General features: G+C 37.7%; 1 protein-coding gene across 3 annotated transcripts; it reads left to right on the top strand.

Moving 5' to 3' along the window:
* Window positions 1-3,021: 3,021 nt before the first annotated feature.
* On the top strand, window positions 3,022-22,875 carry Crls1 (cardiolipin synthase 1). Of its 3 annotated transcripts, none has more exons than XM_074074380.1 (7): window positions 3,025-3,140; window positions 6,129-6,266; window positions 10,969-11,098; window positions 16,841-16,926; window positions 17,755-17,823; window positions 19,983-20,074; window positions 21,905-22,875. In XM_074074380.1, exons 2-7 carry the CDS (start codon window positions 6,156-6,158, stop codon window positions 21,990-21,992), a joined length of 576 nt encoding a protein of 191 aa, XP_073930481.1. In that variant the 5' UTR covers window positions 3,025-3,140; window positions 6,129-6,155; the 3' UTR covers window positions 21,993-22,875. The 3 variants fall into 3 exon arrangements, with proteins under 3 accessions (XP_020022434.1, XP_073930481.1, XP_020022433.1); XM_020166844.2 differs by having other exon boundaries at window positions 3,031-3,580; XM_020166845.2 differs by lacking the exon at window positions 19,983-20,074 and having other exon boundaries at window positions 3,022-3,580.
* Window positions 22,876-23,165: the final 290 nt, after the last annotated feature.

Raw genomic sequence — 23,165 nt, 5'->3', positions numbered from 1 at the left:
CCAAGGTTCTCTGAAAAATGATGTCTCAAAGTAATGTAATAGGAAAAAAGTGTTAGACATAGTCAAGTAATTTAAGAAGGGATAAAGTTGTATGTTAATGTTATACAGTTTCTCCAAAAGGCTAAAAGTAACTTACAGTATTTTATCTAAATGATACAAATTATTTAGAGTTATATTCTTGACCTGTCTTATTTTTGTAATTAATAGATTTGCATGAGATGTCCATTAGGGTAAACATTCTGATAATCCTTAAACAAATGAACATGTGTTCCAATAAAACTTTATTTTTCAGCACTAAAATTTGAAGTTCATAAAATTTTCATACTGGCAATAAAAATTACTCTTGATGTTTTGAGTTGTTTAATAATTACACACAGTGGGTCTGATGTGGCCCACAATCTGTAGACTCTTGGTTGGGAATAATAGAAACTGACTGACTTAAGCAGGAGAAAGAATTTGGTTAGCTTACAGAATTGTAAGAGGGCTAATAATCCAAGAGGACAAGCTTCCTGGAACAGTTTGCAACACCATGGTTTAGAAGTGGTCTGAAAGGGAGCTACTGACCTCCCACTGCCACAGAAAGCATAAGAGGAAATACTTCTGTCCTACTCACCCCAGAAAAGACTCTTCAGAGGACCTCCTCAAACTGCTGAATTCAAAAGAGAAGTCTCATCCAGAAATGTGATTGAAGAAGACTGGGTTATATGCCCCTTTCATAGGATCTAGGGAGTTTTCCTGGTTCCCCTTCAAGGAGGTAATACCAATAAAGTCACATGGAACTGGGCTGCCAAACAAACACTTTAACATACAAGAACTCATTTTCCATTGTTGGAAAATGTAAACTACAACATTCAGTAGACCAGAAGATGAATGAAAAATTAAAAAAACAAAAAAAGCCTGGCAATGTATATTGAATATTTAACCAAAATAAGACCAAAAATACTGGTCTGACACTGGATATTTAGCCATCAGTAAGATTTAAAAAATAACTGGGATTATTGCCATAGAGCATAATGTAAATATTAAAATCTTAGTTTTCAAAAGGAAAGCTGGGTATAGTGGCACACACCTGTAACCCTAGCTACTCAGATGGCAGAAGCAGGAAGATGGAGAGTTAAGAGGCCAGCGTGGGCAAGACAGTAGCAATATCCTCTCACAGAAGCAAATGGGTGGGGGTGTGGCTCAAGTGCTAGAATGCTTGCCTAAGGAGTTGGAAGCTCTGAGTTCATTCCCCAGCACTACAAAAAAAAAAAAAAAAAGGGGGAGATAATAGTGTAAATAGGATGTCTGCAAAGGCTAGGGTGGGGGCTAAAAGATTTAAAATTGATAAATCTCAATAGAATTAAAACCATGTTTTACAAAGATACATCAACACAGGTGCCAACCAAATAAAAGTAGTGGACATAAGGGAAACTATATAATTTATTATTGTTCAAAGAGGAAATAAGGATTTTTCAGACAGTTATCTAAAAGGTCAAAGATTAAGCTGTTAAGTTACAGAGGAAAAAAGGTATAAACCTAATTCATCAGAAGTAAGTGCTTTTGTTTTTAGATTCTGTATCTAGTTAGCATCCTCTAATCACAGGATCAAACTAACAGCCAAAGTTGTTTACTTTCCCCTGCAGTCAGCTTCAGTGGATTTTCAAAACCCATTACAAACCCTCAGCCCATTGTTTTCACTTTCTGCCTAATAGGCCATATAACAGCTTCCCCCACTACAGCAATAAAGGCTCTGCCCACTTCCCCTTGCCAGGACTATCCAAAATCCACATCTATGTGAGAAATGTAGATGTTTGAGTCCAGTGGGTTTTTTGTTGTTATTTGTGTTGTTTGATTACAGTGGTTTAAAACAAAATTGTTCTTTTTACATTGCTAGCACAAAATTTTAAATTTTTCTCAGTATCAGTGTTCAGATGGACTTAAGAAACTGATAAATCTTTTGATACAATGCTCAGATCTACAGTTATGTCCCATTTCAATTAGTCTTTAAGAACAACTTTAAAGTACGGATGCCAGCGCAGGATGAGAGGGATGCTGTAGAGACTGCAAGAACCATTCATAGTCTGCTTGGTAAAGGGGAATAGTGATGTAGCTCAGTGGTAGATTGCTTGCCTAGCATTAGAAAGCCCTCCGTTCAAACTCCAGTACTGCAGCAACAGCAGAAAAAAAAAAGAAAAAAAAATTTCAGAGCCAGGTGGGTCCACGTTGTAATCCAAGCTACTTGGGAGGCAGAGATAGGAGAATGGTGGTTTTGAGGCCAGTCGAAATTAGCTTGACTCACAAAAAACGAGCTGGACATAGTGGTGTACATCTGTAATCCTAGCTACTCAGGATCGAGGTACATGGCCAATCTTGGAAAAAGCAGGAATTCTGGCTGAAAACCAAACTAAAAGCAAAAAAGGGCTGGTGTGGTTCAAGTAGTAGAGTGCTTGCCCTAAGCAAACGTGAGGCTTTAAATGCAAACCCCAGTATCGAGAAAAAAAGTTTGACACCGTAAGCAAAGTTGTAACACTGCAGTGTTAATGTATCAACAATATGTATCAGTTCTAACAATGAACAGATTACTATTTTGGATTTAAGAATACGTAAATTTCTTAATCTAAGCCTAAATGTCACTACCTGTAAAAGTAAAAATAGTAATAGATTCTACATTAGAGTTAGGATTAAATACAGTAATGCAAGCAGGTAAACAATTAGTAACTGCTATTATTGACATTTTTCCATTCCTCCTTTAGACATGCACCTTCACTTAATACTCAGGAAAAAAAAGAGCAGTTAGCTAGAACTTACTCCTTTTATACCAGACACCTTCCTAATGTCTTTGACCTCCCACAATGACCCGATAGTGCAGCACACATCTCGGAGGGCGGACACAGAGATGGCTCCTGTCTTTGCGGCCGCGTAGCCGCGCGGGCCATGTCCCTCCCTTCGCGGCGCACCGGCCTTGGCTCCTAGCTGCTGGCTGACAGGCGCTGACACACCCACCATTTTTCCAAAGCCCTCAGGGCCTCAACTGCACGCGCCTGCCGCTGCCGCCCGGGGACGCTGCGAAGCCGGGCCTCAATGGTGTCGTAAAAAACGTCGCAAAAGCGTCCTTCCTTGGCGGTTCCAGGCCACCTGTATAAGCCGAACGTGCCGAGGTCTGAATATTAGTATGGAGGCAGCAGTGGCCGTTCATCTCCGGTGTTGCTGGGGCTCTAGGGAGAAGCAGCTGGCTGGGCCCCCGGTCTGCTGAGCTTTCCCCACCTGCGTCCCCGTGGCGCGGCCGCAGGCCATGCTAGCGTGGCGTCTGGCGCGCGGTTCCTGGGGGTCCCTGCGCGTGGCCGCATGGGCGCCGGGGGCGCGGCTGGGCAAGGGGCGCGCCCGCGTGGCTCTGCTGCCGCCCGCGTCCTGTTTCCTGGGGTGCCTGGCCGAGCGCTGGTGGCTGCGCCCTGCCGCGCTCGGCCTGCGGCTGCCGGGGACCGGCCCGCGGAACCACTGCTCCGGCGCGGGCAAGGCGGCCCCGGGGCCTGCGGCCGGAGGAGATGCCGCCGCGGAGGCCCCGGGCGGCCGGTGGGACCCGGCGAGCGCCGCCAGCCCGGTACGTGGCGGGAGGGTGGCCCGGGGCGGGGGACGCCGGCCTGCGGGGCTCGCTCCTGGGCCGCGAGTGATCGACTCTGGGCGGTCACTTCCGTTTCAGAGCTCTCACGCGGATTCCCGGGAAGTTACGGGCAGGACGTTCGATCCGAGTGGTTTTCAGGGGCACCAGCCGGGTCCCCCTAACAGTCTCGACGGGCAAGTTAGCACCCCTACTTTAATCCGTCGCTGCAGGGGTATCTGCACATTGCATTGATAAAACCGGCCTTCGCTCATTAAAAGTCTAATTTTAGTTTTCTGAAGTGAATCCCCAATGTGGGTCTGGGGAAGTCTTGGGAAAGGCATCCGGACCCTTTTGATTGCTCTTGAGCAGGTTCGCTTCCCCATCATTTGACCTTTGTTAACCTTACCCGTTAGGCGGGGGTAATAAATAGCTTAGGTGGTAGTTAAAGATCCTTCAACTTCTGACTTTTTTTTTTTTTTTTTTTGACGTTACTGGGGTTCGAACTCGGGGTCTCATGTTTGAGCCACTCCACCAGTCTCAACTTCTAATCATAGAACTCTTGAGGCAACGGAAAGAAATACTTGTCCACTCACCTTTTGAGTTGTCCAGTCAGGAGACACCAGAGCATGCGTGTGGGGCAGCTTTTGATGTCATGTTAACAAGACTCACGCAATTATTACATCTTCAATTGTTAGGTCTTCAGCGGACCACTGAACTGCTTTCATCAGCTGTGCAGCATGGGTTAAGGTAGCCACATCCTGGCAGGGGTCTCAGCTCCACTAATAGCTAGAGTATGTTGGGGTTTGAATGCTGGAACCTTTGACGTTGCACTCATCCTGGCTGAAGTCCTTCCCAGAACGGCAGTAGTTGGTCGAGTATGCCACAGGTTATCTGGTTGGGTAATCTGAGATTAGCTCTCCTAATGTTAAGATTGAAACTGTTACAAGTTTGACAATTAGAAATTAATGAGGTACTTTATGTGAGATATTTTATTCGGAGTGCAAAAGAACCCCTTTCACTATTCAGCAACATCCCATTCTGTTTATTAATCAAATGAAATGATGTGGCTGTTTGCAAAATTTGGGGTTCATTTTGCCTCCTTAAATATCTCAGATTAATATTGGAGCTCTTCATTCTCATCTTTTGCTTTGTTAGTCCATTCTCTTAATCATAAATTAACTGCCTTTCTCTCCTCCTCCCAGTTCTGTGAGGTGCTGTAACATTGGATTAGTATTTGGCTTACTCTGTACCACGGTATGGTCAACAATCTTATCTTTCATTTCCTCTGGACTCTGAAACACACTAATCTTTGAACTTGAATTTGGAATATATTCTGAGAATGTGTTCATATAATTATATGCTACTGTCAATAAAAGAGTCCATAGCAGAGGATTGTATTGCTTTTTGCTTTGTGATTGATCTCTGGAGAATTGGAATTTGTTCTGTAGCTTTCAGTGACATATTCTGCTACATGACCCTAACAGAAAACACTCCATTGCCCTGCAAAGCTGAGGTGCTTTCCTGCTGGGTTCTATTTATAAACACAAAGGTAGTATCTTTAGAGAAGATCTTTTCTTATAAGGTGGTTCATGGGATTTTAAAAGATGTCTTTAGAAATGGACAATGCCACTTTTTTTTCTAAGTCAATGTTAAGGTTCAGGCAAGTTGGTTACTGATTTTAAAAAAAGGTTAAGTAGGATTAGTTCTTGATGACAGAGTTCCATAGGGTAGAACTGACAGTCTTGACTGGGGAGGAAATTTAGGCTTTGGGGAAAGGTATTTTCTTGCTGTTATTTCTGTACCTTCTTGTGCAGTGTATCTTGGGCTAGACTGAAACTTTTTAAAGTTGAAATACCTCTCACAGATCAGTTTCTGTTTGGCAAGGAAGGTTCTTCAGAGCAGCTGCCAGAGAGCCCTTTTGTTAGTGCCAACTTCTAACAGCTTGATTCCAAATGAAGTTTCAAGGAATCAAAGGTCACATGGGAACTATGAAAGCCCTTGGCTTCTAGTTGGGAGAGTCTTAACTTTTCCATGGCTGTTTTGAACAGATTTTCACATTTATTTTCTTCATTTCCATGTATCTCAATTTCCCATCTCTTATTTTCTGACTTGATGACTAGATTATAGAATGAAATCTGGGTCTCCGCCCTGCCCCCCTTTTCCCACATTTGCATACACTGCATACATATGGCAGTTAGCTTCTTTTTGGTGAATATGTGTAGGGGAGTGAGGATTAATAATTTGGCTTTTTTTTCTTTTCCAACAGGTTCTAGGCTGTTTATCTACTTAAGATCTTTCGGAAGTTTTGCTTTTAAAAACTGTTGAAAGTTCTATTAAAGGCTTAACTTTGTCTCTTCTGTTTTTGTGATGAAAACTTTCTCTTTCTATACATGTACATGTGTGTACTTATAGGAGCACTTACGCATAAGTGAAGTTTATGTAGCTTCTTACCCCTAAGTTGGTGAAGTGTATTTTTCTAATGTACAAAACTACTTAAAGTATGAACTTAATGGTATTTCATTTAAATTTTGTAATCTTTGTGTTTCAGTATGAAAATCCATGGACAATCCCAAATATGCTGTCAATGACGAGAATTGGCCTGGCCCCAGTTTTGGGCTATTTGATTATTGAAGAAGATTTTAATGTTGCACTAGGAGTTTTTGCTTTAGCTGGGCTAACTGATTTGGTAAGTTATAAATGCATTCTTGTTTGACTCACTTCCAAATCCCATGGTCTCTACTACTGCTCTGAAATAGCACAACTTTAGTCAGCTTTTCCTTAGAAGAAAATCCTCAAGATGAATTTGATCTAGTACTTTGTGTAAGAACTCATCTTTAGCATCTGTTTTAGACTTTTTATATGATCTAAGGGAGGAAGTAAAGGTTGTAGAGAGGTATAAGAAGGGGCAATCTTTACTCTTGGTGTCATACTTCTTCATGAAAGAAATAGCCTTAGAAATTTCTGAGAGCTGAGTGTTTGCTTTATAGATAGAAAGGAGAGAAGCTGCAAGAGTGTTTTCTATTTATTGTGATAGAAATAATATAATTTATAACAAGAGTTGGTTTTCCTAATAGAGAAAGAAATAGTGGACCAGTTGTTATGAACCAGAGAACTAGGATATGATCAGGGAGTTTGTAGAGGCCAGAACTCTGCTCAGTGTTAATGCCAGGAGGAGGCTGTAGATTCTGTTCCTAATTCTGTTTCATACCTCTCTGACTACCCTGCAGAAGATCTTGGTGTGGGCTGGACATGGGACATCCTTCCCCTTTCACTGGCCCAGCAGATGGACAAAGGAGAAAAGACTTCCTTGACACTACTGTGCCAGTAGGGAGATGAGGATTTGAGTGATCTCAAATTAGAACTGGAGGGATTGGAGGCGTGGCTCAAGTGGTTGAGCTCCTGCCTAGCAAGCATGAAGACCCGAGTTCAAATTAGAAGTGGGAAAATGATTTTATAACAGAAGATTACATTACTTTTATGGATTGAAGCTGTCATTAGGTATGACCTTTGTATTTATCACCCACCTTTTCCCATAAAGGATTTGAAATGGCTTATAAACACCATGCCTACCAAAACAGTTGGGGCCAGTGGGAAAAAGGAAGAGGAAGAATTTCAAATCAGGGCAAAGTTACCATGTGGAAATACATATGGTATCTTCTTGCACAGAGCTGGTCTGAGTTCCATGTAAGCGCCCAGACAGGCAATAATATTTTGGTGCTTCTTCAAACCAATTTATATTTGAAAAGTTTTGATTGATATTTATCTGGTAAGAGGAGAAACTAATTTTCTATAAGTAAAAGTTGTATGGTATCTTTCTTTGTAATGTCAGCTGTTCCTTTAGAGGTTCATATAGACAATTCTAGCTGGCGAGTAGCATAGCATTGATGAGCAATACAAACTTAGCTGAAAAATTTGAAGGTAAACAAAGGAGAGCATTGGCATTGTTGTATGGCATTTCCAAGTATGCATCAAATACAGCCTCTCAAATTAGCTCTTGTCTTTCTTTTTCCACAGTTTAGTTCCTGTTTTTCACCATCTCTTCCCATCTCACAATCTCTCATTTTCTTTTGTCCCTGCTTTTATCTCTGAAGCCTGAAGGTCTTCACTCATTGTTAGTGTGACCTCCAAGTCTGTCAAAGATCATTATACTGGTAATGAAATTTTTTATGTAACAGACAAAGGTTTTTTCAGTTTGGGGCTCACTTGTTTTGTTTGTCTGCTAGTTTTGGGAGGGTGTGCAGGGGTCAGCATGAGATTCCAATATTCACTTCATGGGAGGGAGATCTCATTAACATTTTTCTAAATGTGTAGGATGATGTAGATGGAAACCTGAGTTAACTGATACTATGTTTCACATTTATTCTGTGGAGGTTTTGATACCTACAGATTGACAGTTGAGCAGATGGCCCATCTCATTGGTTTTAAGCAGGAGAATGGCAGGGTCTGATTGGTATTGTGTATGGGAAATGGGCTGTAGGAGGGCAAGAGTAGAAGCGGAGCAACTGGTGAGAAAGCCTGCCTGGGAGAGAGATGGTGGGGGCTTGGACTGAGTGGGAGTTTGGAGTTAGAGGTGTATGGGTTTGCTCGCCTGGAGTCATCAGTTGGGCATTGAGTGTAATAGTGTGGAATTGGAAATCATTTTTACAGAAGTAAAGATTTGGGAGTCATCAGATATTGATGATCAAATCTGGATGAAGTATCTAGGCTGAGTTAGAATAAGAGAAATGAGCAATAAGTACAGAAACAGAGAAGCCAGTAAAGGATGCTGAGGATAGTTGGTGGGAAAGTAAGAAAATGAGGCAGTGAGATGTCTCAGAGAGTAACTGAAGAAAGTACTGTAATCATGACAAGATCATCTAATCTTAAAATGCAAAATTCATTGGGGACCTTTATGAGAGTCATCCCTAGAGGAGAGGAGCTGATTGGAGTGGGCTGGTGAGCAAATATAAGGTGGTAATGACAATTGACACTGCTTTAAGGACGTTTTGCTTTGTTGGGGAATAGAGAAATAGGATCAAGGAAGGGTTGTACCGTTTTAAAGATGTACTGGGAGAAATTTTGTTGTTAGCTGATTAATAAACCATCTGGTAGGAAGTGAGAGATAGATGGTGCAAAGGAATTGGAAAAGAGGGAGGCAAGTCGCAGAAGGTGAGGGCTTGAGAATAGAGATCAGGGAAGGCAGAGAAAATAAATGCAGCTGGGTCGTGGACTTGGGGGTAGGAATATGTGAAAGTGTTTTCAGTCTTTCCCCACCCCTACAAGGAATGAGGCTAGAGAGGGTTTAGGAGAAATGAAATAGGTTGGAGGTGAGAGCACATAGTACAAAAAGAGAAGGTAAATACAGTAGGCAGGTGTAGGATAGGCAGCCAGCATTGACTGCTCATGGGAGATTTGTGGTCATGAATTTGAAGTGAGATCATTTGGTCCTCTTGTTTATTTTTCTTGGGCTGTGTTCAGCTGCTAGCATGCAAGCCTGGGATGAATGGACAGTTGTCTTGTGGCAGGGCTGAGGTACAGTGAGGGAGTTGTAGATGTGTGTAGAGGAATGATGATACTGACTACTCTGGAATCTGCAGTGAGTTAGAACAATAGTGAGGAGGGTGATGATGGTAAAAAGTAGAAAGTTAAGTTCCCTGAAATCTGAAACTCACTGAAAGCTGGGTTTTCCAAAGCCCATTCCCCATTCTAGACACTTTGTTAGACAGCATTACCTCTAGTCTACTTAAGAAGAAAACAGAGCATTCCAATTGTGATAGTAATAGCTAGTAACTGCTTTTTTTTTTTTTTGAGGATTTACTAAGTATTGAGCATTGAACAAGTATTAATCATGTGTGTGCTGAAGATACACAGCCCTTTGAGGTGGGTAATATGACCTCTGTTTTACAGGTGAGGAAACTCAGGCTTAGAGAGGCCAAATAACTTACCCAAGGTCACACAGATAAGTGGCAGAGCTTTTAACGCTGTCTTCTATTACTGCTATCTCACTCATTGGAATACTTGTAACATGGAGTATTTTTCTTTTAAAAATGTATCATAATTAATTACATCTGAATTAATTATGTCTTTTTCCTTAGAAACGGGAATAGAAAATTCAAACATTTGTTGAGATTGTAGCTAAATAAAATGAGTAAAAGCTGGTGGGGCCTCAGAGAATGTCTGTCTGGCTTAGTGTCGCTAGGAAGTGCTTAGTTTCAGTCCTTTTCGTGGACCCTGGATGACCGGATCTTTCCCTTTCTCAGGTTAGGATGGATGGAGATATAGATTTTTATGGTAAATTTTGAATATTTCAATGCTGTCAACCAGTTAACTATTTCTAAAAGCTCTGGAAGATCAAATAAAACCAGCCTTCAGGTCCATTGGCCCACTGGCCACCAAGACCTCTGTTTTAAAATACAGTTTGTTTCCAGTAACAATAAGTAATGAAATAATTGAAGTATTACCATTTTAAGTAAGCCACCTACAAAGGATTGAGTTTTTAATCCAAGTACAGGTAATACAAATACAATCAGAACATAAAACTAACAGTGTTACTGACCTAAATAAATTCTAAAATTGAAAAATACTGTTCTAACATAAGGAGTTAGATCATATTATAGAAAAGAAGGTAGGATGCTGGGTACTAGTGGCTCACGCCTGTAATCCTAGCTATTCAGGAGGCAGAGATCAGGAGGATAGCAGTTCGAAGCCAGTCTGGGCAAATAGTTCATGAGACCCTATCTGGAAAAAAAACCTTTCACAAAAAAATAGGGCTGGAGGAGTGGCTCAAGGTGAAGGCCCTAAGCCTCAGTCCTGCAATAAAAAGAAAAAAAAGAAAGAAAGAAAAGAAGGTAGGGAGTGTGAAAGTTTAGTGTCTCGCAGTAAAGAGCAGTTCTTGCAACTAAATGCAACTGCTTGGGCTGTAAAGCAAAAGAAGCCCAGACATTAAAGATGAGGTTCCTTGAAACCCGGTCTGAGTCCTTAGAGGCAAAGTACTTAGAGACAAAGGTAGGAAGATCAAGAGTTTGAGGCCAGGCTGGGCTATATAGCAAGATCTGTTTCATCAAAAAAAAAAAAAGATCCTAGTCTGGGCTCTGTCAGTCAACCTTTCTGAGTACTTTATGGGTTCCTTACGTGTCTAGATTTGTGTCTGGGTTCATCCCACAAGAGGACATTGTAAAAAAAGAAATGAGTGGAAGCTCTTGGAATAAAAACGTAATGGAAAAACATGCAGTTATTTTAGATGAGTTGCTAAAAAGAATGAGTATGTTTTGGAGTAAAAAAACAGAAGCGATTTTAATTTTATTAACATTTTATGAAGGTATAGTTATTATTCTGATGTTTCTTAAGCTTCAAGATATATACTCTATTCCTATCGTGACATTTATAAAAAAAAACACTTTTATTTTCAGTTGGATGGATTTATTGCTCGAAACTGGGCCAATCAAAAATCAGCTTTGGGAAGTGCTCTTGATCCACTTGCTGATAAAATACTTATCAGTATCTTATATATTAGCTTGACCTATGCAGATCTTATTCCAGGTAAGAATGCCATCATGCATACTTTAAAATAGCATAGGGAAGAATGGCATTAGTCAGCTTAACATTTCTCTTGAGAAACAATTTTTGTTCCAGAAATATATTTTTCAACTTTAAACTGTTCCCCAATTTTAAACTGTTGAGCTGTTTTGCTTGTCAAGCTGTTTATTTTAGAATTAATGTTATTGTTATACTAGTAGAAGCAGTTTCTAATTGTAATTTTTAAAATTTAAAATTTAAAAAATTGTTTGAATTTTAAAAATTAAAATTAAGCAACTATTTCACAGTGCCAATTCATAGCACTCTAGAATCTTTCGGTGCTATTATATATACTATGTATATTTTAGTGTCTAGCTTTTTGGAAGTAATTTAAAATTTTCCTAAGTTTCTGATTATAAGTACAGTTTAATCATAGTGAGAACTCTGAAATTCTGATGATATGTAGATTTTCACCTTGTTATAATGTCAGCTTATTAGACAGTTGCGCAATTTCAAATTATACACTGTTTGACTACTTACTCTAATATAATTGTATGATCTTTTGCTTTCTGTTTTGCATGTGCTTTTCTGGATGTTCATTTCTACTTCAGCTGTATTTCTCTATCAACTTTTCTTTCTCAGTCCAGATTAAGCTGTCTTTTCCCAAGAGGTAGAAATAGGATCTGAGAATAAACAAGCTGCCCTGTGGTCCTTCAGTGTTCATTATTATTGACATTTGGTAGGAAGAACTCTAGTGTCATCTTAGTATAGTGCAGTCTCTTGAAGCTCAAAGTTCTTTTTCTTCTTGACCTTTAACCTAACTTAGAAGGCTACCAAATTAAGAAATAAATTAGAATGTTTATATTTGTGTGCTGCTTTAAAAGTCAGCATTGGGGTGTGTATGTAATTCAGGGGCGGCAGGTAGGGACCAGGGGTGCTCTCATTAATGCATATGAATAATTTTGAGAGAAAAAACCTGCTGAGCATTCTGTCAACATTTAAAATTCTTTTTTTTGTAGTATGTGTGTGTCTTCATACCTCTCATATTTCACAGTTATATTTGTGTTTTGTTCAGGTTGCCTAGGTCATTTCCTTTTGAACATAGAAACTGTTTCTAGGTTTTGGCACTATGAAATGTTACTGTGAGTTTTACTTAAATAATTGGTGTTAGTAATTGCTTTCTAAGCTGGAACTTCTCTTCACTGTTTTTTTCTTGTTCCCTTGTCTTTCTTTTCGCTAAGTACTTTTAGTGGTTATTCTCTAGTTTTTAATAAAAGGATGTGGTTTCGCAAAAAACTTGTGGAGGTCTTGAACATCTAAAATGTCTTTATTCTACCCTCCTCCATAAATTACACTATGTATAATTTTTCAGTTTTTGATTATTTTCACTCAGAATCTTGAAGACCCTGTTCTATAGACTTGCAGATTCTACCTTGCTATAGAAAAGTCTTGTGCCATTCTGATACTTCTTCCTTTACGTGTTTTGAATCAGAAATCTTTAAGGATTTTTTTCCTAGTTGATGTTTTAAATTTTTTTTTCTCTTAATTCATTTTCTAACATCTTATATATCCAGTTATCCCAAAACTTTTTATTAAGAAATGATTTCCAGATTTATTGAACTGTCCATAAATATGTAGGTCCATTTCTGGTTGTCTGGTTTTTTTCTCCATCTATCTTTGTACCAGTAAGACTCTTGTTGCTTTGCTAAAAATCTTGATATCTGGTAGAACAAGTCCTTCTACCTTGGATATTCTAGGCTGTTTTCATTTGTGTTTAAATTTTAGAATCAGCTTTCATCTATTTGTTTTTATTTATTTATTTTTGGTGGTATTGGCGTTTGAACTCAGGGCTTCGCACCTGCTAGGCATTTGCACCACACCCTGGGTTGGCCTGGACTTCTATCCTCGTACTTATGCCTCCTGCATAGCTGGTATTACAGGTATGCACCATCACAGCTTTTAAATGGTGGCTTTTAAGTTTTCATTTAGTGATAATTTCTATTAATGAGATGATAAATTATTTTTCTAATGTTGATTTTGCGTCTAGCAAAACTTGCTGACTTACTATAATATGAATCCTGTTGGATTTTCTACATCCTCAGTTAGGTACTTACTTATGGTTCGTGACAGCTTGTATTTCTTCTTTCCCAGTCGCCTTTCACCTTTTATTTCTTTTACTTTCCTCACTGCAGTGTGCAGTACAATGTTGAGTAAGAGTGGCTTCTGTCTTATTCCCAATCTCATGGTCAGAGTTTTTAACATTTCATTATTGAAGATGATTCACGTGTCAAGTTTTGTAAAGATCTTTTTTTCATGATAAGTAGTTCACTTCTCTTGGGAGTCTGTGAAGAGTTTTTATCAGGATTGAACATTGAAAACTCAGTGTATTATGATTGTCAAGTTATTTTTTTTTCCCTTTAAGCTGTTAATGAGTGATTAATTACATTATTGCTTTTCTTAGTGTTAAAGCAAACTGCATTTCCTGGTATAAATTAAACTTGGCCACAGTATGTTGCAAAGATATTGCTAAATTTGGTTTTCTAGAATTTTGTTGAAGATTTCTCATCCAGATTCATGATGTTGACTTGAATTCTTTTCTCCAAATACCTCGTTAGGTTTTAGTATCAAAGTTATAACTAGCCTCATAAAAGAGTTAGGAACTTTTTCTTCTTCTTTATTCTTCTATTCTTGGGCAATGTTTGTGTGAGATTATAGTTATTTCCATTTTAAATGTTTGATAGAATTTGTTGAAGCCATTGAGGCCTGGGGTTTTGGGGAGAGTTTTGAAAAGGTGATTTAACATTAAGTTCATCTTTTGAGCATTTTGTAAGTTGTGACATTTTCCCAGGACTTTTCCATTTCATCTGGATTATAAAAAAGTTAAAATTGATGGTATCCTCATTAAGGTTTTCATATCCATAGGAAATACAGCAATGTCTTAATTTTCATATTAGTTATTTGCCCTCTTCTCTTTTTCCTTGATCAGTCTCACCAGAGGCTTGTCAGTTTCATAACTCTTTTCAGATAATCAACTTTGGGTTTTGACAGTCTCTGATAACATTTATTATTGCATTAAATCTTGCTGTTTTATTTTCATTTTTTTTCTCTTCTTTCTTTGAGTTTTCCTTGCTATTCTTTTTTGAAATTCTTTAGATCAATTCTGTATAGTGGAAATAAAATACTTTAGTGACTGTATAAGAGGAAACAGGTGGAAATAATTTTAATGAGATGTTTTATTTATCCCACATTTCAACATGTAGTCAGTAAAAAATTGACTTTTATCCTACATCTTCAAAGTCTAGTGTTTATTTTGCATTAACTGCACCTCTCAGTTTTGACTACACATTTCTGGTTCTTCACAGCTACACAATGCTGTTGTATTGAACAGTGAAGTTGTAGATGGGTACTTCACTCACTGCTTTTCAGCTTTTCTGTTCTAAAATTTGCATGAAAGACTATATTCTCATCTAAGTATCATTTTCTCTGCATCTCAGATGTTTATGTTAATGCTTTTGTCATTGTCCAGTATAGAATATTTTCCCATTTTCATTGTGATTCTTTCATCTATCTGGTTAATAAGTATTTCCTGCCAAAACTGAGTGGTAGAGCACTTATTTAGCATATATATAAGGCCCTAGCTTCAACCCTTCAGAATCACAAAAAAAAAAAAAAAAAAAAAAATTTCTTAATCTGTTGTCAGCTTGTGGGGATTTTGTAGTTATCATTTTGTTAATAATTTCAAGCATAATTACCATGTATTCAGAGAACATGCTGTATAATTTGTCTTTCAGCCTTCTAGATAGTCAAATTTTATCAGTATTCCATGTGTGCACCAAGTGAATGTAAATTCTGCAGTGCTTCTGTGGTCTGTATATGCCCATTAGATTAAGTTTTCACTACTGTTGTTTACCTTTCATTTCTTTACTATTTCATCCCCTTTTGCTCTGCTGCTGTTGGTTACTGACACAGTCGATTAGCATTTCCTCTGTGAGTCTAGTTTTCCACTATTTTTCTTTGCGAATCTACTTTTGCTTTGTTATCTTTTGAAGTCATGCTGTTAACTACATATAAATATGAATTGTATCTTCTTGACGAATTGAATATTTTATTGTGAAGTGATCCTCAGACAGTTATATGTAGTAAAATGAGTCAGAGATGCTAATTGTCCCAGTGCCGTTAGAGCTTATGCACTGCCCCAAGCATAGCCTGGATTCCAGAGACCTCCATTCCTCCTAGATGCAGTGTGGCATGTTCCTTCATGCATACTGTACATAGATTTCAATTTTCATGGGTTGCTGCATATTAAAAATGTGATCATTGTTAGAATTTGCTAGCTAATGTTACTATAGAAAACTTTATAGGTTGCAAAATACTTCTAAAATCATGGCTTGCTGTTTTCTAGCCTGATTAAAAATGTCTTTTGTTAGCTCCCAATGTTGTCAGTTGAGAACATAGCATTTTCTCTTTGGAATATTGTCATAGAGGACTAAACCAAGGACCAGCATTTACATCATAGCTATTACCAGCAGAGATTTAAAGTTTAAATCTGTAATCCATTGTGAGATTTAGTTCAAATTGCAGAACTGTTAGAATGTAAAAAATATTAGAGGATCATAGATACAACTTCAAATATTTCATGAATTGTTTGAAGGTATTATGGAAACACTGAACTGAGTTTTGAACTCAGAATTTTGTTAATTAAAAAATTTGGGGGGGGAGCAGATTGGGAACATGGCTTAAGTGGCAGAGCAAGAGTGAGGCCTGAGTTCACACCCCCGTACCACCAAAATTTTTTTTTTTTCTTGTAAAAGATGCAGGTTTGTGGTTAAAGCTTCCTGTAGCGCAGAAGGTAATGAAGTGAAGTAAGTTCTCAGGCTTCCATTCTCATTCAACAAAGGAGTACAGGTGCCTTAGATACCCATCTAAAATATCCTCAGTCAGCTCTGGCTCTGAGAACATGCTGCAAAAAAGCTTAGCATCCCTAATGATATTTCACCCAGTTTTGAATGTTGGAGCGTTTTGGATTAGGGATGCACAGCTGGTTAAAGTCAATCAATGCAAATACTCCAAAAATTTGAAAAACTCTGAAATCTGAAACACTTCCTGTCTCAAGCACTTGAGTAAGGGATACTCTCAACCTGTAATAAGAGAACTGCTAACAAATTGATTCATTCCTGCCTGGGCAGGAACTCGATAGAGAAGAATGAAAATATTTCTGTTTACTCACATGTTGTACATGTAACAAATTTACTGTTTAGAGAATAGTCTTAGATGCAGATGTAAATAATGAAAGCTTCTAAAACTCCAGAACAGTTTAAGTCCTCTGACATCCTTTCTTGTCTCCTTATGACCTCTTTCCATTTAACCATAATGAATATGGTGATCTTTTTTTCAAATTCACAAAGCTGAGAATTAAAAAGCAGAAGATGATGGTGGAGGTGAGGGAAGGTAGCACTGATAATCTTCAGATTTGTAGTCTGTAAACACTAAGGGAAAAACAAAACAGAGAGGCAAGAGGATCAACATTCTGAAAGGCAGATGTAGACTTCCAAAGTCATAGCTTGGATTTCACTTTATTTTAAAAAAAAATAAAGGTCAGTGGTTCATTTTAGAGTTCTTAAATCATCAAGTAAATATTTATTATAAAATTTTTACTTATGAGAAACATCAATTTGTGGTAAGGCTGAGTAAGGCTTTACTATAGGGATAATGTCTATTACTAATTTTCAAAATCTTCATTAAAATTATTTTATATTTGATTTTCAGTTCCACTTACTTATATGATAATTTCAAGAGATGTAATGTTGATTGCTGCTGTTTTTTATGTCAGATACCGAACTCTTCCAACACCGGTGAGTTGGTTTCCGAAAATATTCTTTTAGCATTACTGATGACTTATGGCAAAAGTAAATACTCATTCTTCTGAATGTCATTTCACTTTGTGGGAGTTATTTATGACAATTATTATTGATTCATTTACTAGGAATTTTAAAAAATTAACTGCCCTCCTGTTTGAATTACACACTAAGGTAGTTATTTAGTGAACACATCAATAGTCACTTTCCAAAATGCTGAACTCTGTGTTAAGTCTAATTCTTCATTGATGCACATGAAAGTCAGTCCAGCTGGCTCAGTCCCTAACAGCAGAGTGTTGGAGGTGTTTCATGGAGCTCCATGTCAACTGGATTTTATTTAAAAATCAGTTGTATGAGCATGGGATGGTTTGCTTTCATATTTATACATTGGTTCTGTGAATATTTTGAGCATATAGCTATAGCATAATAACCTCTTTTGGTTCCCAAACTTGTAAAGGTAGAGCAGTATATTACTCATTTTGTTTTTTAACTGTAAAAGAAATACTGGTAAGTGAGAGTTCTTGAATTTCTTTAGTAAAAATATATGATGAAGCAAACTTTATGGATAGCTATTGTGTTAGAATTTTATAGGTCTGGAGAAATAAATTGTAGATTTTAATGAATGTTTTCAGTAGCATATGTATGATTTATAAAGAATATAAATACTTCTCAATTAATGTAAAGAGCTACGTATAAAGAGCTTTTCTAGCACAGGGCCAGGCATGTAGTAAGTACTAGATAATTATTATCTACACATAATAACAGAATGTTTGTTTTCAACTTAAATAATAAATTGAAACTTTACCTTTTTTTGTTCTCTGTCAGCGAACGCTAGCTAAGTATTTCAATCCTTGCTATGCTACTGCTAGGTTAAAACCAACGTTCATCAGCAAGGTAAGAGGCACACAACATCTTTTTAAGTTATTGCTTTGTGAATTTTTATTACAATGAATATAAATCTTGGTCAAGAGCTGCTGAAAATGAGACAAATTTAACTGTATTAAGTAGAGAGGATAGAGAGTAGGGTCAGGCAGATACCTCTAACCAAATCTGTTTGTCATCTAAAACTTTTTTTTTTTCATTCTCTTAAGCTTTTTAGACCTTTAATGTACACATTTTGTCTTGCGTTGGTGGTCTGAGCCAGGGAAGGGGAAGAGAATTGAAATGTAGTGGCTTTTTTTTTGTACTGGGATTTGAACTCAGGGCTTCATGCTTGCTAAGCAGACACTCTACCACTTAAGCCACTCCACCAGTCTTTTTTCTGTGTGCATGCTGAATATTTTCAAGATAGAGTCTCGGGAACTATTTCCCCAGGCTTCAAATCTGATCCTCCTGATCTCTGCCTTCTGAGTAGCTAGGATTATAGATGTGAGTCACCGGCTCCTGGCTTGCCTCTTGATTGAGATGTAAAGAGGAAGAATCTCTTGTGGTTTTTCTCCCTCCCTCCATGTGGTAAAAACACCACATAATAAGGCCCTTTTATTTCCATGATTGGCTGTTTCGTAGAAAGGGATAGAAGAAAGTTTTATTCACTAATAAACACCTCCTCCTCTTACTTGTCCATTTCCTCTGTCTTTCAAGTTAACAACTGTATATCAGACTTTGCACATTAAAAGGATACTATTATTGCCTCTCAAGTCATATTTGTTTTCCCAGTAGCCTTGATAAGTTTACCTAAGTCATCCTTTTATCCCATCCCTTGTGACAGAGATTTAACAGGTTAGGGATGCTGATTATTTTGGGACAAAGGAGCCATTGCTTTTGTACCATGACTTCCTAGGGTGGCCTGTTATCCACATATATAGGGACTTTTTTTAGCTTCGTGTGACTTGTATTTGTAGCAAGTACAGCAATTTGAATGTAGCACTCCATGGAAAGTAGCTTAAGAAAATGCCAGGACAAATAAATCACACAAATCTTGTTCTTGTTAGAAGTCTTCCAGAAATGCTTTATCATTTATTTTTAAAAGTGAGGTGGGATCCTTGTCATCTGGCTGCAGATGGCTGATGAACCAAAAGTCTTTTTTATACACTACTGTACCATATTCAGAGATTCTTCCGCAAACACTTCTCATGTCTCTAAACTATTTCTAGTTCTGTTTTTTGTTGTTGTTTTTTTTTTTTCCCCAGTGCTGTTTTTTAGGATAGAGAGTCCTGCTCATATCTTCTTGAGGTTCTTTGTTGGAGGTGAATGTATTTCAGTTTTCTGACCTCACAGGGTTTGACAGGTAGACAGTAAAACGGAACATTGGGTAAAGCATCAGGAAATCTGGGTTACAGTTTGTTTTGTGGTCTGCTATGATTGCAGACAGACCACATAACTCATTTCCTTCTCACTTAGGAAGAGGCAGCTTAATTATTTTTATATTCACAGGGTTGATTTTTGGGGTTTTCTTTCATTTTTTTTTTGTTTTGTTTTGTTTTTTTGGCAGTACTTGGTTTTGAACTTAGGGCCTTATGCTTGCTAGGTTAGGTAGGCACTCTACCACTTGAGCCATGTCCCCAGTACTTTTTTTTTTACTTTAGTTATTTTCCAAAAAGGGGTCTTAAGTTTTTGCCTGGGGCTGGCTTCAGTCCCTGATCCTCCTATTTGTGCCCTCCTGTGTAGTTGGGGTGACAGGCACTGAGAGGAGTATACCACCATACCCAGTTTATTGATGAAGGTAGGGTCTCCCTAACTTTTTCCCTGGGCTGCCTTCAAACAGCTGTCCTGTTTGACGTCTGTCTTAAATAGTGTGAGCCACAGCACCAGTCTATAGGGCTGTTTTAATGGATGGCTAGAAAAAAGGGAAAGAATTTTGTTAACATTATTGAATTGCTATGGAAATTCATAGTGGTGGCATTTTTCTGGTAGTTGTTAATATCTTCACTACAAAGAGCATCTGTGTGGACAGGTGAGTCAGTCTGTGAAGCTGATACTTTTTTGTGTGTTCTCACCTGGGAATGCCAACTTCTTTGGCATGGGTATTGAAGACCAACATCAAACATGCTGAAAGTATATTTTGAAATAGGATTCAGTTGGCACTATTCATTTATAACTTTTTTTTTTGTAAGGTAAATACAGCAGTCCAATTAATCTTGGTGGCAGCTTCTTTGGCAGCTCCAGTTTTCAATTATGCTGATAGCATTTATCTTCAGATACTGTGGTAAGCTAAATTTAGAATTACTCTTTGAGAATGTCAGCCCAATGGCTTATTGTGATGGTCCTAGAATGACTTTGTTACTTACATGATTAATGTACACAAATTGGGTAAAATTGTGGCCATGTTTTATGATTGATACCATTTTTTTAAATTGTTGTACTGGGTGGGGGTTCATTGTGGCACTTAGAAAAGTTCTTACAATATAGCAGATATATACTTGAATTCACCCCTCCACCATTCTCCTTTCTTGATTGGTGCCATTCTTAAGTTTACTATCAAGCCTGAGGTGGGGAAGTTAACTAACTAACTCATGCAAGTTCAAAGGAATGAGTGGTACTGCTAATTTGTTAGGGTTTCAGAGGAAGAAAGATACTTTGTGATAGGAAGAAGAGGGTTAACTTCAGAGAAGTGTCCTTTGAGCCATCAACTGTAGATAGACCTTGCACAGGAAGAGACAGATGGGTAGCCTTCAGCAGTCAGTGTACAATAGTTGTAGGGGAAGAGGAGTCCAGCCTATTATGGGGTGAAGTAGAAAGGACACATAGAGAAAGGACTTTGAATTTTTTTATTATGCTAATTGCTTATTTGTAGTCTTAAAAATGTGTCAAATTAAAACTTTTGTTCTAAATATACTGCTACCTTGATTTAGAACTGTGTTTTGGTCCACTTTGAACAACAATTAAAATGTGCTTGATGCAGTCCGGGCCATAAAGTAGGTGGTTATTCAGTCAGTTAAGCTAACAACTCTCTAAAAATGGTAACTACGCTCAACTTTTTATTTTAATTGAAAATATGTGTATATTCATTCTCATTAATATTTTCTATTACAAGATGAAGGCTTTTTGGTTGTAGGTTCAACAGTGGGAATTTTCTCTCCAATAAACTAATCCATAATACAACCACTCTGATACTAATTTTTCTTCAAGGTGATGCAAGACACAGGCAAAGCAATCCATGCAGGAACCATCTAGATTTTTACCATACTTCTCTAGTCTTTTCACATACTTCTCTAGTCTTTTGTTTTGTTTCTTCATTTGTTTTTTAGTATTTTTGAGACAGGGTCTTGCCATGTGCCCAGGCTGACTAGGAACTCACTATGTAGTCCAGGCTTACATAGTAGTTATTTCGACAGTGTTTTTGTTTGTTTTGTATCAGGTTGCCTTTCTTGACTCTTCCAAACTATTCATCTTAGTTCTTAGAAACAGCGATTCTTCCTCCACTTAATTTCACTGATTTACATGTGCATTTAGGATACCAGACTGATAGGAGCAGGTTTGGGATCAAACAAAAATGATTCTGTCTCACTAGATGGATGAAGGCAGAGGTGTTTGGGTGTCCTAAAAAGGAGCCTGTTGTTGACTGCAAATATTCAGCATGCCGTAGGCATCGCTCATCATTTCAAGAAGAATCTGGTTAACCTGGCAACTCACTTAAGGAAAAGCTGGTAAAGAAAACTGAAAGCCAAAACCAAGCCAGGCTCCAGTTTGGTTCTCTCAACTTGCTGAGCAAGTTCTCTGGGTCTCCAGTTCTTATCTGTAAGAAGAAGTTTTTGTGAGAATAAAATGAGAACATACAATACCAAGAGTAGTAAATGGGTAAAAATACATCTGCTAATATTATCATTAGGGTTCATTAGTTATATTAATTTTTTTTGGCATTACTAATTCGAATGATGTCATAAAAGCTGCATATGTAGATTTTGATTGTTAAAAAATTGATCACACAGCCCTTTGTACTTTTGAAGTAGGTGTTTTACATGTTTACAGTATGATCCCCATAGTTAATTGTATTTTAGATTTGAATCTGAATCCTGTTTCTTCCCTTCCATAAAAGGTGTTTTACAGCTTTCACCACAGCTGCATCAGCTTACAGTTATTATTATTATGGTCGGAAAACTGTTCAGGTGATAAAAGGCAGATGAAAGTCACCCATCACCATTAGCAAGGGAGCGATACACATCGGCAGCAGCGCCAGTGGAAATCTACAGGAGTTTCCCTGTTCTGATGTTCAGCTTGAAAAGGGACTTGTCAGAACAAACCATGTCATCAGAATCGAAGTGATGTGCATTGAAAATGAGCTTGATCATGGCATACGCAGAATTTCCAGTGTATTTTTAAATACAAATAAAACTATAATTTAGAATTTTTAATCTTAGGTTTCTGGATTAATTTTTAAGAGGTGGCTTATTCCAATTATTGTCAGTTTTTTAAATTTTTTTTTTAAAGTAGTTCAGAGCATGAAAACTGAAGAGTTGGCATTTCTCTAAGCAGAATTAAGATTGCTCACAAAGTAGTAAGGAATTTCCTAGGATTAAATATATATCCTACACAACTTCACTGTATGTTTTTATATTTGATTTTTAGATCTGTGTACGCATTAACAGTCCATGTGCTTAACATATGATCATTTAGAATAAGAATAAAGCTAGCTTAGCTGTGGATGAAGTTGTAAAGAGATTTAAAATGCAGTAAGTTTTAAATGTGAAAATAAGTAAGATTAACAAAATAGAAGGTATTGAAGTTCATCAGTAGTCTTCCAACCTCTCAGGTACCTAATAGTTTATGTATCAGGTAACAAAGGTTATTGAAATATGAGAACATGTCCATTTGCCTTTGCATCTAAAAGGCAAAATTATACCTTCCCACTGTGTTTCTAATGTAGCAATGTTTATGATATTGGAATCTGTACTCATAGTGTGTAAATAATATGAAACTGTATATTTTTCAAAGATTTTTTAAACTTTAGGGAATCTTTTTTGTTAAGATATTAAAGGAATAAAAGAGCTGGAAAAATTGTACCTTCAACTTGGATTGTTCCATGCTACATATTTATCTCTGCTAGTGCGTAAGTTTCCTGACTCATAAAGTCCATTCAAATGCATCACTTATATTTATAGTTTAAAAATAATTGGTTTGGGACCACCTGACTCAGAAGATCTTACTGCTACACCATCTTGTTTAGGATGGTGGGTGATTCACGTAGGGAGAGGAAGATGATGGCCAATGCTGGTTAGTTCCTCTTAATAGTGGAGGCTTACTGCTGCCTCTTGTCCCTGGTTTTAACCCAAGCGTAATATGGAATCCTAAAGTGAGAT

This window comes from Castor canadensis, chromosome 5 (assembly GCF_047511655.1).
Source record: "Castor canadensis chromosome 5, mCasCan1.hap1v2, whole genome shotgun sequence".
Lineage (NCBI taxonomy): Eukaryota > Metazoa > Chordata > Mammalia > Rodentia > Castoridae > Castor > Castor canadensis.
The sequence above is the reverse complement of the archived record's forward strand: the minus strand, read 5'-3'. Positions and strand labels throughout refer to the sequence as shown.

What these genes read in the sequence shown, in the direction of transcription:
- Crls1 (XM_020166844.2), top strand. Translation starts at nt 3,275, where the DNA reads ATGCTAGCGTGGCGTCTGGCGCGCGGTTCCTGGGGGTCCCTGCGCGTG. An exon ending in CTATGCAGATCTTATTCCAG is followed by an intron (nt 11,099 to 16,840) that starts GTAAGAATGCCA and finishes TTTGATTTTCAG; the next exon opens with TTCCACTTACTTATATGATA. An exon ending in ATTTATCTTCAGATACTGTG is followed by an intron (nt 20,075 to 21,904) that starts GTAAGCTAAATT and finishes CTTCCATAAAAG; the next exon opens with GTGTTTTACAGCTTTCACCA.